The following is a 16,714-nucleotide window of genomic DNA, read 5'->3' on the forward strand; positions in this document are numbered from 1 at the left end:
TATCTAGAAGACAATTTACGCTAAGATTGGAAAAAAGCTTGCAGTTGGGGCTAGACTACAATTATGGACGATAGGAAACAATTCGCTAGACAGCATGATTATTCATGTTTTAATATATACCCGTAGGCTTTTCGCCGGTTGACAGTACAGTATTTAGCTGTGTATGAAGATACGGATTAGTTGGTGTACAGATGACGAGTTCTCGCGGACAGTGCATCAAGCGAGGCTTGCATAACAACTGACAATAAAGAAACCTATTTTCCTTGACTTTCTACGCAATGGACAGCTGACCGTTAATCTCCTAGGCATTAATAAGACATGACGTATGTGCATGATGGAACAACTAGCAGAATACAGTTCTAGAAGTCTCTTTTCAATAACGACATTCAGCATATTTCCAATAAAACTACACTTCAATAAAGCAAAGACTAAAGCTGCTATGACAGAACAGATCAGAATGACTTAATTTACTATTACCTTGGAGATCTGCTTCGAATAACTGACAAATTGACAAGAACCTAACTAATTACATGGACCATACTACAAAAAAACAATTGACAAAAAGAAAAAAGGGGAAACTTTTGTTAAAACTATTTTTGTTCAACGCAGGCCAAAACAGTGTCGACTTGGGCCACGCACGCCTACGTACTTCTGTGTGTTGAAACAAAAATAGAGGCTCCTAGAAGCAAATGTAGGGAAAGGGTGCGGTGTAGAACATAAGCACAGTGTTGCTACCGCCGTAATCACTTTGAAAAAAAAAAAAAAAAAAAAAATTATAGCTCACTCAATAGAAATACCCTCTTTCCTTATACCATCCCGCAGGACCGCGGCTCGACCAACACCAAGGTGTACGAGTTCAAATAGCAGACAACAACGGGGCTGGTCGGCCGCCGGCACACGGTGTCCCATCCGCGTCGTCGAACCGGCGGTGTGGCAGCCAACCCGGACCACCGCAATCATCGACACTGTTTCCTTCCCATCCAGCAACAGCACCAGCACCAGCACCAACAACTACAGCAGCGCTCGTCCAATCCCGGTTCGCCATCGTCGACGTCCGCCATGACCGCAATGACCGACTCGACGTTGACGATGATTGAGCCCTGTTCCGGTGGTGGTGGTGCGGCAGCCGGACCATCATCGGGCCCAATGTCACTGTCAGTTAGTAACAATACTGGCGCCGGTGGCGGTGGCTTTGGCATCATCAGGGACAACAGCCTCAGGTTGAAGCCTTGTCTCAGCTTCGGTGCTACGAGCACCACATCTGCTTCTGCTACTGCCGCCTCGGGGTCCAGTCACAAAGGGGCCGTCGGTTTGGAAATGGTCACCATGAGGACTCCCCAGCGGAAGGGATCGTTTCAGGTGCTACTGAAGAAGGATAGCGTCCGCAGTCGGAGCAGCTTCGTTTGCGAGTTGTAATGTGCGGGCGAATGACCGATGACCGCGAAGGCCGAGTTGAGGCCAAGGTATAATGCTGGCAGAAATAATGTGTTCGTTTGGAGAAGTGCTTGCTTATTGTTCATAAGCTGAAAAGAAAGGTCAGCTCGAGAGGTTTATATCTTATTAATGGCTGCCTTATTTGATAAATGGAAAGATGGATGGGATTTATTTTTAAAAAATTTCTAGAAAATGGAATTTATATAAAATTCAAGTAAGATTCGAATCAAATTATAAGATACAATTTTTAGTTTGAAAATACTCAGATTTAAAGGTACCACATGGTGACCGTGATAATATTCAATTTTCACAGTTATTAATTGAAGGGCTTTCTTTGCCTGCCATTGCATGAATTTGTATATTGTGAGGCAAGTTCAATGATACACTATGCCCAGGGAGTCGGAAAATTTTCCCGACCGGAACGGGAATCGAACCCGCCGTCTCCGGATTGGCGATCCATAGCCCTAACCACTAGACTAACTGGAGACCAAGTGGTTAAGGCTATGGATCGCCAATCCGGAGATGGAGGGATCGATTCCAGATCTGGTAGAGAGCTTTTCTCGGCACCCTGGGCATAGTGTATCATTGTGCTTGCGTCACCACAATATACAAAATTCATGCAATGGCAGGCAAAGAAAGCCCTTCAATTAATAACTGTGGAAGTGTTCAAAGAACACTAAGATGAAGAGAGGCAGGCAAAGTTCAAGTAGGAACGTAGACCCATAAAAACGAAGAAGAAAAAGAAGAAGAAGAAGAAGATAGTATTAAAATAAAATGACCGCGTTATTTCTGCCAATAGAGTACAATGGATTGCGTGTTCCGATGCGTTTCGATTGGTCCCTGGTGTATCCAGACCGTGCTGCGCCACCGTGATGGGAGGCCCGATCTGTTCCATTTAGGCCGCTGGCGATGGCGATGGCAATGGCAAGTATAACTTCCTACTGTTGGCCGACGTCAACAACGACGACGGTGACAGTGATATGTCTGTGATGTTAATTGGTTAGGACGGTTTAGGACGTTTAGGTGACAGGTTCGTCCACTGTGCCGGAGATAGACTAGCAAGCGCAAGAGATTACATGTTGTACACAAAGTGCGTGCTAAACTGATAGGTTTGAACGTGTTCGTTGGAAAGTGATTCGAATGCGATACGACTTATTGAAGTAAATTGATTGGAAGCTCATTCGGATCAATTGTTATACTACAGGCGACGGTAGCTTTCAGGAGTTTGGTTCATATTGGCCTAATTGTTCAAGTAGACAAACCATTACAATGGATTTTTCGTTGATCCACCATTCGAAATACATGAATATTTATGAAAAGTTTTTACATAATTATATGTTTATCAGAGAATTTAGTACCATAAATCATTCAAAAAACTCCATTCTAATGGATTGTCTACCTATGCTAAATTATCAAATACTAATTGAAGTAATAAATAAAAAACAAACCAGTAATGGTCATGTACAGTTGAAAAAAAAAATCGAGAGTGAAACACAAACTCAGCAAATACAAGCCAAAATCTAAAAACAAAACCAACGCATTGTAGAGCAACTCTGAGAGCTTAGACCATTTTAGAGACCTCTCCACGTATATATTAAGGATTATTTAAGAAGAAAAACGAAAACAAGAAGATCAAATACAAAATCTCTCGAATTTTCTGTACAGAAGTGTAAAAGAAGAATTTGTATTTTTAAATGTGGAACTTGGGTGATTGATGATAACAACAATGAAATGATATTTTTGCGCTTATTTTACTAGCTGGGGGTAATTACTTCAAATGCATATTGTGAAAGCCATCAAGTTACATATGTGACATTCGTCCGTCAAATTGCCATGGTTCAGTTGACACTTACGCCCTTAACTTTACCGGATCAGCTGTCGTTGGTTTGCTGCCGCTGTATAACCACATATGCTTTTTTGAATGGATTCACCACCCATCAGGACACCACCGAATGATGCCAACACAGATATTTCCCAATCCTTGGGAAGCAGTAGGATATATCACAACAACGGTATGTACACTACATCTCGATAACCACGTTATAGAATGGTGAAATTCTGCAAACGTAACATTAACAGCAGTAGTGTCATCGAGATTACCCCTAATTACTCTGAGTAACCTAATTACTAAGTAACGAGCTCTTTAGATAATAACTTTTAACTCCCAGTTTAAACATATGCTTTGAAAAAAAAATATCCTATTTTGGTTCATTCGCAGTTTTACTTAAGCTCTTTGATTTTTTGCGCCGTCATGAATATTAAAAAATAATTTATGTTTTTTTACAAATTTTTCCAATGTATTTTTACATGTTCGAATAATCTCTATTTCAACATTAGTAATTATCCTCCCCACTAAAATTAGGTCTATGAAATCATGATCTCCTTCCAGGAGTTTTTTTTTTTAATATTTCGAAAATTCATCGTGCTTTTTTTTGAAATTCATTTAATGATACCCTCATAAATTTTCCAGGAATTTCTTCATAATTTTTTTCAGAAAATTTTCATATTTATTCGCAAATTTTCTTTAGGCATTTCTTCGGATATTCCTCAAAGGAGTCCTTAAGAAAAATTTGACCAAGCAGGCGACAGAAGTTCCTCAATGATTTTTTTTTAAAAATCTACCGAAGATTCCTTAAGAAATTTTTATTGAGATTCCCAAAAAAAAAATTCTGAAAGGTGTACGGTACAAAACTTTACAAAGAATTCTTAAGAAGTTACTCCATGGTTTCATGCCAAAATTGCAGCTCTAATTCCTTTTAAACTTTCTCCAGAGGGGCTTTCAGGAAGATTTCCAAAGTATCCTTCAGAAATCAGTTCAAGGCGAAACTGTATGCTCCTCTTAATTTGATTCAAAAATGGTTTCTGCAAAATTCATAAACATTTCCATTCTTCCCCTAAGTATGCATGAAATTCGATTTTGAAAATAGTATTCCGAAATTAAAAAAAAAAATACAAAAAAAGAGGAAATGCGTCCAATTTTCCTTAAGTTTCTGCATGTCCAGAAGTTTCTGCATGGATTAGCAATATTTTCTTGGTTTTCTGAATAGTTTCCTTAGAGAAATTTTTCCAGAAACTTCACTTCAGATATTTGTCTAGGTATTCCTTCGAAAATTTCTCAAAAGATTAGATTTTAAAAATTGCTCCATGTTCTTCTCAGAACATCCTGTAGAGTTCCTCCACCATTTTTTCTAGGATTTTTTTTTCAGAAATTTCTACATGGATTCTTTAGAAAACTTCTATAGATTTCCTCAATGATTCTTCAGAAACCTCTTTATGGAAAATAAACTCCTTCCAAAAGTTTTCTTTGAATTTCGTCCGAATTAATCAATGGACTTCTCTACAAAATTTCTTATGAATACATTTTTACATTCAGTAGTTGTTCCAGGAATTGCTCAAGAAATTAACCCAGGATTCCTCGAGAAGAGACAATCTTCTAGAGATTCGTTTCGAAATTTATCCAGCATTTCCTTCAGCAATTCTTGTAGAGATTCTTCCAAAAAATTTCCTAAGAACTTCTTTAGAATATTTTCCATAGGTTTCTTCCGAAATTAATTTATAGATGTCTTTAAAAACCCTCCAGAGATTGATTTCAGAAAATCTTCCAGCGATTGCTCCTTCTGCCACGGAGAATTCCTCCATAAAATATTCTTAAGTTTTCGAACTGGCTTTCTCAGTCTAGGGAAATTCAAAACGACTGGTTTTGTATTGCCCGACGTTTCGGCCTTGTGTATTTGGCCTTTTTCAAGGGTAAACTAAAATAGAATGCATAATTTGGTATTATAACATAGAACGGAAAACATAACATAAAACCATAAAACTACACCTACACTGTCTGTCGTTCTTCGTTACATTAAGTAATGCCGAGAGTATCATTGCGTGCTTCTTGTATGCCTAGGTTTTCTAAAATAACACTTATTAGGGACATTTATCATTTTATCACATTTAAAGACTTACGAAATAGTTATTTAATTTTTGGTTTTGGGACACTGTACTGGACACACCTATTATCAACGACCTGGACTGTGCTATTACAATATGATTTTCAACGGTTGGTTCAAAGATGGCGGGTGAAACAAGGTAGAGCTTTCGTGTAGTTGGATAAAGTTTATCCGTAGAACTTGATCTAACATTAATTGTGTGTGCTGTGTGTGCTATTGCTAGGTTGCTCTCTGCGAGAGTTGGCTTTTTTGATTGTATGCAATATGCCAGCGTAGGCTGTATTGAGGCCATCTACGTCAGTGCGGAAATTTATGGTATTAGATGTGTTCTGTATATGGCACATTTCTAATATTGGTAGGGCGGTTGATCGGAAAGTGCGATCTACTATTTTTGTGCCGTCGAGATTGAAGGTGTGGTTGTGTTCGATCATGTGTTGTGTGAGAGCTGTTTTTGCATGAGTTATGTCTGTTGGTGTGTTAACAATCTTGTTTACATCTGATTTGTGTCCGCTCATTCGCTTTTTGAGTTGGTTGCTAGTCATTCCGATATAGACTCCTTCGCAGTTATTGCATGGAGTACTGTAGACAACGTTATGTTGATCATTTGGGGGGACTGGGTCTTTGATTGTTTTCAGCAGGGATTTTGTTGTTTTGATGTTTCTGGTGGCTATTTTTACCTGATCATAATCTTTTTTCAGGATGATGGAGATGGTACGGGTCAGTGTTGGAATATTTGGCATCGATCGATAGAGGACTTCTGTGACTTGGTGATGATGATCTCGTTGCGTGCTGTTAATTTGTTGTTGTTCTGTTGGTGGATTTGCAGCATTCGGTGGCGATGGATTCGGTAGCGGTGTCTGTAGTGGTGGTGGAGGTGGCGGAGATGGCAGCAGCAGTGTTGACGTTGGGGTGATTTGTGGCAGCGCAGGAGGTGGTGGTTCTGGGGATGGCGGTGATGGAGAGCGATGCGGTGGTGGTGGAGGTGGTCTTTGGCAAGTGGGTGGTGGAGGCGCATTGTTGTTGGTAATGCGGTTCATCATCCTGTTTATGAGCGAGGAGGGATAATCGTTTCTCCTCAGATTTTGGAAAATCTGATTCTTCTGTTGTTCGATTTGGCCATCCGTGGAGAGCTGCAATACGCGTTTCATAAAGTTCATCGCTACGTTCATTTTCATGGCTGTTGGATGGAACGAGTGGTAGTTGAGTAGGCGGCCGGACGATATGGGTTTGGAGTACCACTTCGTCGTTGCGGATTGATCGTCGTGTCGAATCACAAGCGTGTCCAGGAAGAGCAAGGTGCCATCCTTCTCCATCTCGATGGTGAACTGCAGATGGTGGTCATATTGGTTGAACGTTTCCAATGTATTCTGCACTTCGGTTTGCGGTAGAACGAGGAAGAGGTCGTCTACGTATTTCTTCAGAACGCGTACGTTGAATTTTAACTTCTTGGTCACCGACTCCAACAAGTCCTCCATGACGTAGTCAGCCAGGATTGGTGATAGGGGGCTCCCCATGGCCGTACCAAAGGTTTGTTGGTAGAATTTGCCTCTGAAGCAAAAATAGCTGTTGTTGATACACAGCTTCACCATTTCGAGGAAAAGGTCCAAATTGATTCGAGTTCCTCTACTAATATCTGGCCACCGATGTAAAATGCTGCGTATTATCAACTCCTTCGGAATGTTGGTGAATAAAGACACAACATCGAAGGATACGAGTGCGTGATCCGGTGGGATGGTGATTGTTCTTATGTATTCCGTGAAGCTGAAGCTGTCCCTAATGTTGTACTGACTGGAGAAATTTTCCTGAAGGATAGTTGCTATGTACTTGGCTAGCAACCAACTCAAAAAGCGAATGAGCGGACACAAATCAGATGTAAACAAGATTGTTAACACACCAACAGACATAACTCATGCAAAAACAGCTCTCACACAACACATGATCGAACACAACCACACCTTCAATCTCGACGGCACAAAAATAGTAGATCGCACTTTCCGATCAACCGCCCTACCAATATTAGAAATGTGCCATATACAGAACACATCTAATACCATAAATTTCCGCACTGACGTAGATGGCCTCAATACAGCCTACGCTGGCATATTGCATACAATCAAAAAAGCCAACTCTCGCAGAGAGCAACCTAGCAATAGCACACACAGCACACACAATTAATGTTAGATCAAGTTCTACGGATAAACTTTATCCAACTACACGAAAGCTCTACCTTGTTTCACCCGCCATCTTTGAACCAACCGTTGAAAATCATATTGTAATAGCACAGTCCAGGTCGTTGATAATAGGTGTGTCCAGTACAGTGTCCCAAAACCAAAAATTAAATAACTATTTCGTAAGTCTTTAAATGTGATAAAATGATAAATGTCCCTAATAAGTGTTATTTTAGAAAACCTAGGCATACAAGAAGCACGCAATGATACTCTCGGCATTACTTAATGTAACGAAGAACGACAGACAGTGTAGGTGTAGTTTTATGGTTTTATGTTAAGTTTCCCGTTCTATGTTATAATACCAAATTATGCATTCTATTTTAGTTTACCCTTGAAAAAGGCCAAATACACAAGGCCGAAACGTCGGGCAATACAAAACCAGTCGTTTTGAATTTCCCTAGACTGAGAAAGCCAGTTCGAAAACATAAATCAAATTCCAGTCGAAATTCACGAACAAACTACAAGATGGCTCTCTTACACGGTAGCTTCTTCAACAAAATAGAATGCGATTTTGGACACAACATTGCGAGACATTTTAAAACCTCCTGGAATGCCGCAGGAAAGGAATCTTTCCGGCGCATATTATCAACACCCTGAAGTGCATATATCCGCTACTAGAAGATGGCAGCCCATACATCTCCAAATTGGACAGGATCGTAGGTAGATTCAAGAGAGCAATACTGAATATCGAGATTCAGCACACATTTTTCAAAATCAAAACGATTAAGCAGAGTATGCTAACCACCCAACGATCGATCGAAGCGAACACCAATGCGGTCCTGGCCACGGAATTCATAACCACTCAGCAAAGAGCTTTCACGACTAGAAAAGCTCATGCTGAACGAACAACCCAAAAAAAGCTCCACCGCCTAGAGTAATGCGGGGCAAAAGTTCGCACGGGGCAAAAGTTCGCAGTGGGTCTTTTTCTGAGCACGAGTTAAGGACCCAAACAAATCTGTATGGGTTCGACATATAATCAGGTCAGCTACTCGTCAATAAAATTTGGAACGATTACGTTATGGTTTGGCAGAGTTATGCGAAAAAATGTGTTTCTAGGGGTTTTGATAGAATTTTTGGGTATTTTGAAATAAGAATTTGTAGTAACAGGAAGAAGAAGTATCTCATAACCTCTTTATGTCGGAGAATCGTTATTCCATAGTAGTTCGCGAGGTGCACTCAAATAAACAATAAACTACGAGTGCTTCTTGCAGAAAGGGACATTGTTAAAACCTCGACAGTGGGGCAAAAGTTCGCAGTAGGTGTGGGGCAAAAGTTCGCACTAGATTTCTGAGTCTAGTACATCAATATAATTACAGAATCTTTGAAGCAATGATAATTTCATATAGAAACTACTATATATGCATAATATGAGTAGTATGCACCCTGAAATCGTTGCGACAGAGGGTCTAAACTTAGTTTTGTAAGAAGATTGATTGTAAAGCAAACATTATGTTCACGTATTTAAATCAATAAATGAAAAATGGCTAAAAAAACATTCTAAAACATTTGCTTCGTCATCCTCGTCATGTGTTTTCGTATGTTTCTGAAGGTCTTATGTTCATCTACTTTACCGGGATCTTTCATAGCTTAGTTTGTAAATTCACAGTTATAATCCATCACCATACTGACGGGGATAAGATTCGATAACAGTCTCGTTCAACAGTTTTGCTGCATATTTGATTTTTTTTTTCATGCATTTTGTGCAACACGTATCTCTATGATTACCCCACAATGTATTTTGACAACTTCAGTAACGCTGTAAAGGAAGCTCTTAGTTAATAGTTGTGGAAGTCTTCATAAAACACACTCTATACAAAAGCTGAACACCAGGTCGCATTCCAGTTGGGTCGTAATTCTAAGAACAGAAGAAAACAGATTTCATGACAAGAGTGAAAAGATGAACATGAATTAACATGAAATAAATGAACATCACTCCAATAAACTACCCTGTACAAGGTGCGAACTTTTGCCCCGCATAATGCGAACTTTTGCCCCCACTATGGGGCAAAAGTTCGCATTGGAGTACTTGTTTTAAAAATTGTATTACTAAAACTACAAAAGGAACGCGAAAAAATCTAGTACTACGTTTTGAAGGCAACATAATAGGGACCCGTTTAACGAAGAAAAACGATATTATTTTCTTTTCGTTCAATAGTTATTTTGTGAAGTCTGTTAGGTGCGAACTTTTGCCCCGCATTACTCTACTGGCTCCGACTCAGGCAAATAGCGAAGCAGTGCCAACATTGAACGAGAATGCTGTGTTGAATGCCACGGACATCGCCATACCTAGGGAGATGGAAACGCTCCTTAGCCTGGGACCCAAATTTGCATTACCGGTCCAACAAATCCATCCAAACACGGTCTACCATCTAATTGCTGACGTAGAAGCAATCATACGCACCAACCCAGACAGAGCAATACAGGATAGAAACAGATGTCTCATCGGTACACAAGTCCAGAATTACCTAGCCCGCCCACAACTCCATCAGGCAGACACCCCTCTCAGCCGGTTTTGCAACAACGCAGCGGTCGTCACTCGAAAGTTTCTAGCTGAACATCCGGATTTGTGCGTACTCGAATCCGACAAAGGGAAAAAGATAGTGGTAATGCGCATCCAAGATTACGAGTGCAAGATGTACCAGTTGCTCAACAACTCCACATACAAGGTCATCCAAAGCGATCCAACAACCAGTCTGCAGAGGAAAACAAACAACATGGCCAAACGGCTCCACGACCTCAAGTTGATTGATCATCGCACGCTCCGTACACTCCAGACATACACCTCCACCTGCCCCCGCATCTACGGACAGCCTAAAGCGCACAAACCAGACTTGCCGCTACGTCCGGTGGTGCCCAACATCACCGCACCCACGTACCACCTCTCCAAGTACATAGCAACTATCCTTCAGGAAAATTTCTCCAGTCAGTACAACATTAGGGACAGCTTCAGCTTCACGGAATACATAAGAACAATCACCATCCCACCGGATCACGCACTCGTATCCTTCGATGTTGTGTCTTTATTCACCAACATTCCGAAGGAGTTGATAATACGCAGCATTTTACATCGGTGGCCAGATATTAGTAGAGGAACTAGAATCAATTTGGACCTTTTCCTCGAAATGGTGAAGCTGTGTATCAACAACAGCTATTTTTGCTTCAGAGGCAAATTCTACCAACAAACCTTTGGTACGGCCATGGGGAGCCCCCTATCACCAATCCTGGCTGACTACGTCATGGAGGACTTGTTGGAGTCGGTGACCAAGAAGTTAAAATTCAACGTACGCGTTCTGAAGAAATACGTAGACGACCTCTTCCTCGTTCTACCGCAAACCGAAGTGCAGAATACATTGGAAACGTTCAACCAATATGACCACCATCTGCAGTTCACCATCGAGATGGAGAAGGATGGCACCTTGCCCTTCCTGGACACGCTTGTGATTCGACACGACGATCAATCCGCAACGACGAAGTGGTACTCCAAACCCATATCGTCCGGCCGCCTACTCAACTACCACTCGTTCCATCCAACAGCCATGAAAATGAACGTAGCGATGAACTTTATGAAACGCGTATTGCAGCTCTCCACGGATGGCCAAATCGAACAACAGAAGAATCAGATTTTCCAAAATCTGAGGAGAAACGATTATCCCTCCTCGCTCATAAACAGGATGATGAACCGCATTACCAACAACAATGCGCCTCCACCACCCACTTGCCAAAGACCACCTCCACCACCACCGCATCGCTCTCCATCACCGCCATCCCCAGAACCACCACCTCCTGCGCTGCCACAAATCACCCCAACGTCAACACTGCTGCTGCCATCTCCGCCACCTCCACCACCACTACAGACACCGCTACCGAATCCATCGCCACCGAATGCTGCAAATCCACCAACAGAACAACAACAAATTAACAGCACGCAACGAGATCATCATCACCAAGTCACAGAAGTCCTCTATCGATCGATGCCAGATATTCCAACACTGACCCGTACCATCTCCATCATCCTGAAAAAAGATTATGATCAGGTAAAAATAGCCACCAGAAACATCAAAACAACAAAATCCCTGCTGAAAACAATCAAAGACCCAGTCCCCCCAAATGATCAACATAACGTTGTCTACAGTACTCCATGCAATAACTGCGAAGGAGTCTATATCGGAATGACTAGCAACCAACTCAAAAAGCGAATGAGCGGACACAAATCAGATGTAAACAAGATTGTTAACACACCAACAGACATAACTCATGCAAAAACAGCTCTCACACAACACATGATCGAACACAACCACACCTTCAATCTCGACGGCACAAAAATAGTAGATCGCACTTTCCGATCAACCGCCCTACCAATATTAGAAATGTGCCATATACAGAACACATCTAATACCATAAATTTCCGCACTGACGTAGATGGCCTCAATACAGCCTACGCTGGCATATTGCATACAATCAAAAAAGCCAACTCTCGCAGAGAGCAACCTAGCAATAGCACACACAGCACACACAATTAATGTTAGATCAAGTTCTACGGATAAACTTTATCCAACTACACGAAAGCTCTACCTTGTTTCACCCGCCATCTTTGAACCAACCGTTGAAAATCATATTGTAATAGCACAGTCCAGGTCGTTGATAATAGGTGTGTCCAGTACAGTGTCCCAAAACCAAAAATTAAATAACTATTTCGTAAGTCTTTAAATGTGATAAAATGATAAATGTCCCTAATAAGTGTTATTTTAGAAAACCTAGGCATACAAGAAGCACGCAATGATACTCTCGGCATTACTTAATGTAACGAAGAACGACAGACAGTGTAGGTGTAGTTTTATGGTTTTATGTTATGTTTTCCGTTCTATGTTATAATACCAAATTATGCATTCTATTTTAGTTTACCCTTGAAAAAGGCCAAATACACAAGGCCGAAACGTCGGGCAATACAAAACCAGTCGTTTTGAATTTCCCTAGACTGAGAAAGCCAGTTCGAAAACATAAATCAAATTCCAGTCGAAATTCACGAACAATATTCTTAAGTTTCCCGGAGAAAACCCATCATGGATTTCCTAAAAAACTTTCACGAATTGTTTCCTAAATCCCTTCGGGGATTTCTTGTATGTTTTCCGTTTACGGTTTCTTTCACAAATTTCTGGAAACAGAAAACATTTCAAGGACTTCTTTGAACATTACTACAAAATTTCTTAACGAAATGCTGCTGGCTCTACCCCATTTGGCATAATGCCGTTTGGCATAACACGAAGAACAGCCTTCTTGGTAAGAATGTGCATAATATTTGTTATGCCAAATGGTCATTATGCCAAATAGGGTAGAGCCATCCTGCTGTGATTCCTTCATGAATTTATCCAGAAAAGCTTCCAGGAAGTTTTTCAGTGGCTTCTTCAGAAACTTATCCAAGGATATTACGTCAAGAATATGGAACCCTTAGCTACGTAAAATGGAAAAGAACACTACAAATGCACAATAATACACGATGTCATAAAAGTTATACCAAATCCAAATTTCCAAATGGATAATTTAGTTCAAAAGGGATTTATTATTGTTCTTGATCCATCAGTCAATCCTGTGATCGTATTTTGTCTGGCAGGTTGCGGATAGTTCGCAGTGGTAGTTACTTCCTTAGCTTGTGTTTTTGTATATACTCCACAGGTTGTTTTTTAAAATCTTCCATATTTTGACTCTATAAATTTCTTCAGAAATTCCTCTGGAAACTTGCTCAGAAATTCTTTCGAAAACGGGATTTCTTCAAAAATGTCTAAAACGAGTCCTTCAAAAAATTTTCAAAGATTTCCCCAGCGATTCCTTCGAAAAATCTTCTAGGGATTTAAAAAGCCACCATGGACCAGAAACATCTTCAGGGATTGATACAGAAATTAATGGGGAATCTTCGAGAATTTTTTCAAGAGATGCCTCCAAAGTTTTTCGAATGATTCCTCTAGAAAATCTTCTAGGGATTCCTTTTTGAAATTCGTTTAATGTGACTTTAAGACGGTTTGCAGAATTTTATTCACAAATTAATCTAAGGATTCCTTCACAAATTTCTCCAAAAATCCATTAGGACATCTGTGCCGTTTGTTAAAAAAATGTAAGGGATTCTATCAGGAAATCCTTCAGGGATTCATCTTGATTTTTTTTTCTAGGAATTTTTTCAAATATTTTTTTATAAGATTGTTTTAAAAGAGCACTCATAGAGAGCTTTAAAAATCCTTCATGAATTTCTTCAAAAACTCCAACAAAATTTCTTCCTAAATTTTACTATGACCTTTTTTAGAAACTATGTTATGAATTGCTTACGAAATTTTTCCATAAAATTTCCTTCCGCAAGACTTTTCTTCGGAAATTTTCTAGCGATTTCTCCAGCAATTTTCACGAGGATTCACCAAGAAAAAATCTTTCATGGAATGTGGCAGACATTTTTTCCACCGATGCTTTCACGACCTGGATCAGGGATTTTCACGGAAAATCTTCCATATCTTTCTTTTCAGATTTTTTTTTATTAGAGAGACTACCTCTGAGGCATACGTCCAATGTTTTCTTAACGTTTAAGAAGGGTAAGGGGCTGTTAGAATGGCTGAGCTTTACGTCCCACACAAAAAGTTTCGGGGTTTCCTACAAAAAAGGCGTAACGGAGGGTTAGGATGGGGGGGATTGACAAATGCCGATTTTAGCGGTATGGATGCTGCCTTACAATGGAAGAGAGAGAAAATGGCTTTAAGTTTTAAATTAAGAAAACAAAGTTTAAATGAACTTTTTCTGGATTCCTTTAGAGAATGGAATATTCTGAAGTCCTTCAGAAATTTCTCCAAGGATTCTTTTGGAAAATCTTTAAAAGATTCTTTCAGAAATTCTACCAGAGGTTCTTAAAGAAAATATTCCACAGATTCATTGAAAACTACAGCAAAGGATTCCTTCAGGAAATTTTCCAGAAATTCCTTCAAAAGTTACTTCAGAAATTACTTCATCAAATCTTCAGAAACAACTTCATTAAGTCTTTCATGATCTTCTGAGTTTTTTTTTCATTATAATAAACCTGTTATGAATTGCTCATTAAATTCTTTAATGAATGTCGGAAATTCCGCCAGGATTTCTTTCTTAAATTTCTCTAGCGATTGATCCAGAAATTTTCATTTTACAAGAAAAAAAAACTTCCAGAACTTCTCAGAAGCTCCTCCATCGATTCTATTATGAACTGCATCAGATTTTTTTTTTCGGAAAGTCTTTCAAATACGCATGTAGGAATTCCTCCAAGGATTTCATCAAAAAGGAATGAAAGTTCTTGCCAAGGTTTTTTTTTAAAACTCGAAATATTTTTCTTAGGAATTATTCCAATTTTTTTTTTCATAAATTCTTCAAAAGGTTTTTTTAAAATTTCATTTTATTCGTAAATTTTAACTATAGCTTATTCTGCACATCCTTCAAAAGGTTCCAAAAGAAAACCTTCCAAAGATTAATAACAAATCATCTTTCTTCCAAAATTACGCCTTAAATCATCCAGGGATACCTTCAGAAAATGTTTCGAAATCTTCTTGAAAAATACTTTACGAATTCCAACAGGAAATTGTTCCAGAAATTACTTTAGAAAGCCCTTTATATATTCCGATTAAGGGCCCATATAGCCGAGGCGGTAAACGCACGGGTATTCAGCATGACCATGCTGAGGGCGACGGGTTCGATTCCCGGTCGGTCCAGGATCTTTTCGTAAAGGAAATTTCCTTGACTTCCTTGGGCATAGAGTATGTTCGTGCCTGCCACACGATATACGCATGCAAAATGGTCATTGGCAGAGGAAGCTCTCAGTTAATAACTGTGGAAATGCTCATAGAACACTAAGCTGAGAAGCAGGCTTTGTCCCAATGAGGACGTTACGCCAAGAAGAGAGAGATATTCCGATTATTTTTCAGCTTCTCCAAGAATTTCTTCGGATTTTCCAAGGATTCCTTCAGAAATTTCTGCAGTAATTGGCACAATAATTCTGTCACGAATTCCTTTAGAAAATCCTTCAGTAGACATCAGTGCTTCAAAAATTTCAGTATAGTTCCCTTTAAAAATGCCCGCAAGAATTCTTCCGGAGACTTGTTTTTTTTTTCAGTGATTTCAGTAAAAATTCCCCCGAAGATTCCTGCATAAATTGTGGAGCGGATCTAGTGTGATGGTTAGAACACTAGACTATCACGCCGAGGACCTGGGATCGAATCCCACTCCCCACAAACTGGCAAAATGTGAGTTCTTCCTTCGGAAGGGAAGTAAAGCGTGGGTCCCGAGATGAATTAGCCTAGGGCTAAAAATCTCGTTAATACAGATAAAAAAAAATCCTGCATAAATTCATACAGAGATAACTTCAGGATTTTCTCTAAGTATTTTCTCAGAAATTTTTCTAAAATATTCTTCGATAATAATGATAGGAATTTCTTACGGAATTTCTCCTATGAATTCATTCAGATTTTTTCCAAACATATATCTACTGAAATCCATTTACAAATTTTAAAAATTTGTTGGGTATCTTCACAGAGCTTTACCTAACTGTTATTCCAGGCATTTATCTAGATATATATCCAAGAATTTTTAATCACTCACCAAAAAGGTGCAAGCTAAACATTATCCTGTCTTATCTCACACACAATTACGCAATTGCTGATTTCCTGCTATTAGGAGCAGCAAACTCATAAGATGGGTTCACGCAATTGAAATACGAAATTTCCTCAAATTATATTATATTATTTTTCTTAAAATATCGACTTTCCTACATCCGAATTCGCCATGGTGTACCAGTTATGGCTAATTCCATGAGGAATGCATTATGTAGTGTGAAACGGAACCGAAATAAAAAAAAACGTGTTCGTAACTTTTGCATGGTTCCTATCATTGGTACATGCCGTAACGGTTAAGTACTTAACCGTTATGTGTCCGACAAACTTTTTGCTTTTTTCTACACCGTGCTTTTTAAATGGGCGCTGGGTACCCGGGTACCTTGTCGGCCACATAAGGGTTAAAGTAGTTTTGGCTCCGTTTCTATATTTTGCAGTAAGTATGGAAACCTTTGACCTATTGACGACATTTATCGGTCATTTTGTTGTTTTTGTTGAAATAGTTTTT

At 39.6% G+C, this 16,714-nt stretch overlaps 3 protein-coding genes across 6 annotated transcripts in view; 2 read left to right on the plus strand and 1 right to left on the minus strand.

Annotated features, from left to right (window-relative positions):
* The window catches only part of LOC109404827 (relaxin receptor 2), a 354,324-nt gene extending 351,136 nt beyond the window's left edge, over window positions 1-3,188 (plus strand). For all 3 annotated transcript variants that reach the window (XM_062857075.1, XM_062857076.1, XM_062857074.1), the window contains one exon: window positions 823-3,188. In XM_062857075.1, coding sequence (XP_062713059.1) covers window positions 823-864 — 42 coding nt within the window. In that variant the 3' untranslated portion in view covers window positions 865-3,188. The remainder of the gene's footprint in view (window positions 1-822) is intronic.
* A 1,885-nt stretch (window positions 3,189-5,073) lies between these two features.
* Window positions 5,074-8,054, minus strand: LOC115269608 (uncharacterized). 2 transcript variants are annotated; one of them, XM_062859916.1, is made up of 3 exons: window positions 5,389-8,054; window positions 5,262-5,334; window positions 5,074-5,186 (listed from the first exon to the last, which is right to left on the minus strand). In XM_062859916.1, exon 1 carries the CDS (start codon window positions 7,274-7,276, stop codon window positions 5,564-5,566), a length of 1,713 nt encoding a protein of 570 aa, XP_062715900.1. In that variant the 5' UTR covers window positions 7,277-8,054; the 3' UTR covers window positions 5,074-5,186; window positions 5,262-5,334; window positions 5,389-5,563. The 2 variants fall into 2 exon arrangements, with proteins under 2 accessions (XP_062715900.1, XP_062715899.1); XM_062859915.1 differs by having other exon boundaries at window positions 5,262-8,054.
* A 1,753-nt stretch (window positions 8,055-9,807) lies between these two features.
* On the plus strand, window positions 9,808-12,634 carry LOC115263766 (uncharacterized). The gene is made up of 2 exons (XM_062858445.1): window positions 9,808-12,422; window positions 12,498-12,634. Exon 1 carries the CDS (start codon window positions 9,895-9,897, stop codon window positions 12,118-12,120), a length of 2,226 nt encoding a protein of 741 aa, XP_062714429.1. The 5' UTR covers window positions 9,808-9,894; the 3' UTR covers window positions 12,121-12,422; window positions 12,498-12,634.
* The last annotated feature ends 4,080 nt before the right edge of the window (window positions 12,635-16,714 follow it).

This window comes from Aedes albopictus, chromosome 3, assembly GCF_035046485.1.
Source record: "Aedes albopictus strain Foshan chromosome 3, AalbF5, whole genome shotgun sequence".
Lineage (NCBI taxonomy): Eukaryota > Metazoa > Arthropoda > Insecta > Diptera > Culicidae > Aedes > Aedes albopictus.

Coding starts and splice junctions, on each gene's coding strand:
- LOC115269608 (XM_062859916.1), bottom strand. CDS start 7,276: ATGTCTGTTGGTGTGTTAACAATCTTGTTTACATCTGATTTGTGTCCG.
- LOC115263766 (XM_062858445.1), top strand. CDS start 9,895: ATGGAAACGCTCCTTAGCCTGGGACCCAAATTTGCATTACCGGTCCAA.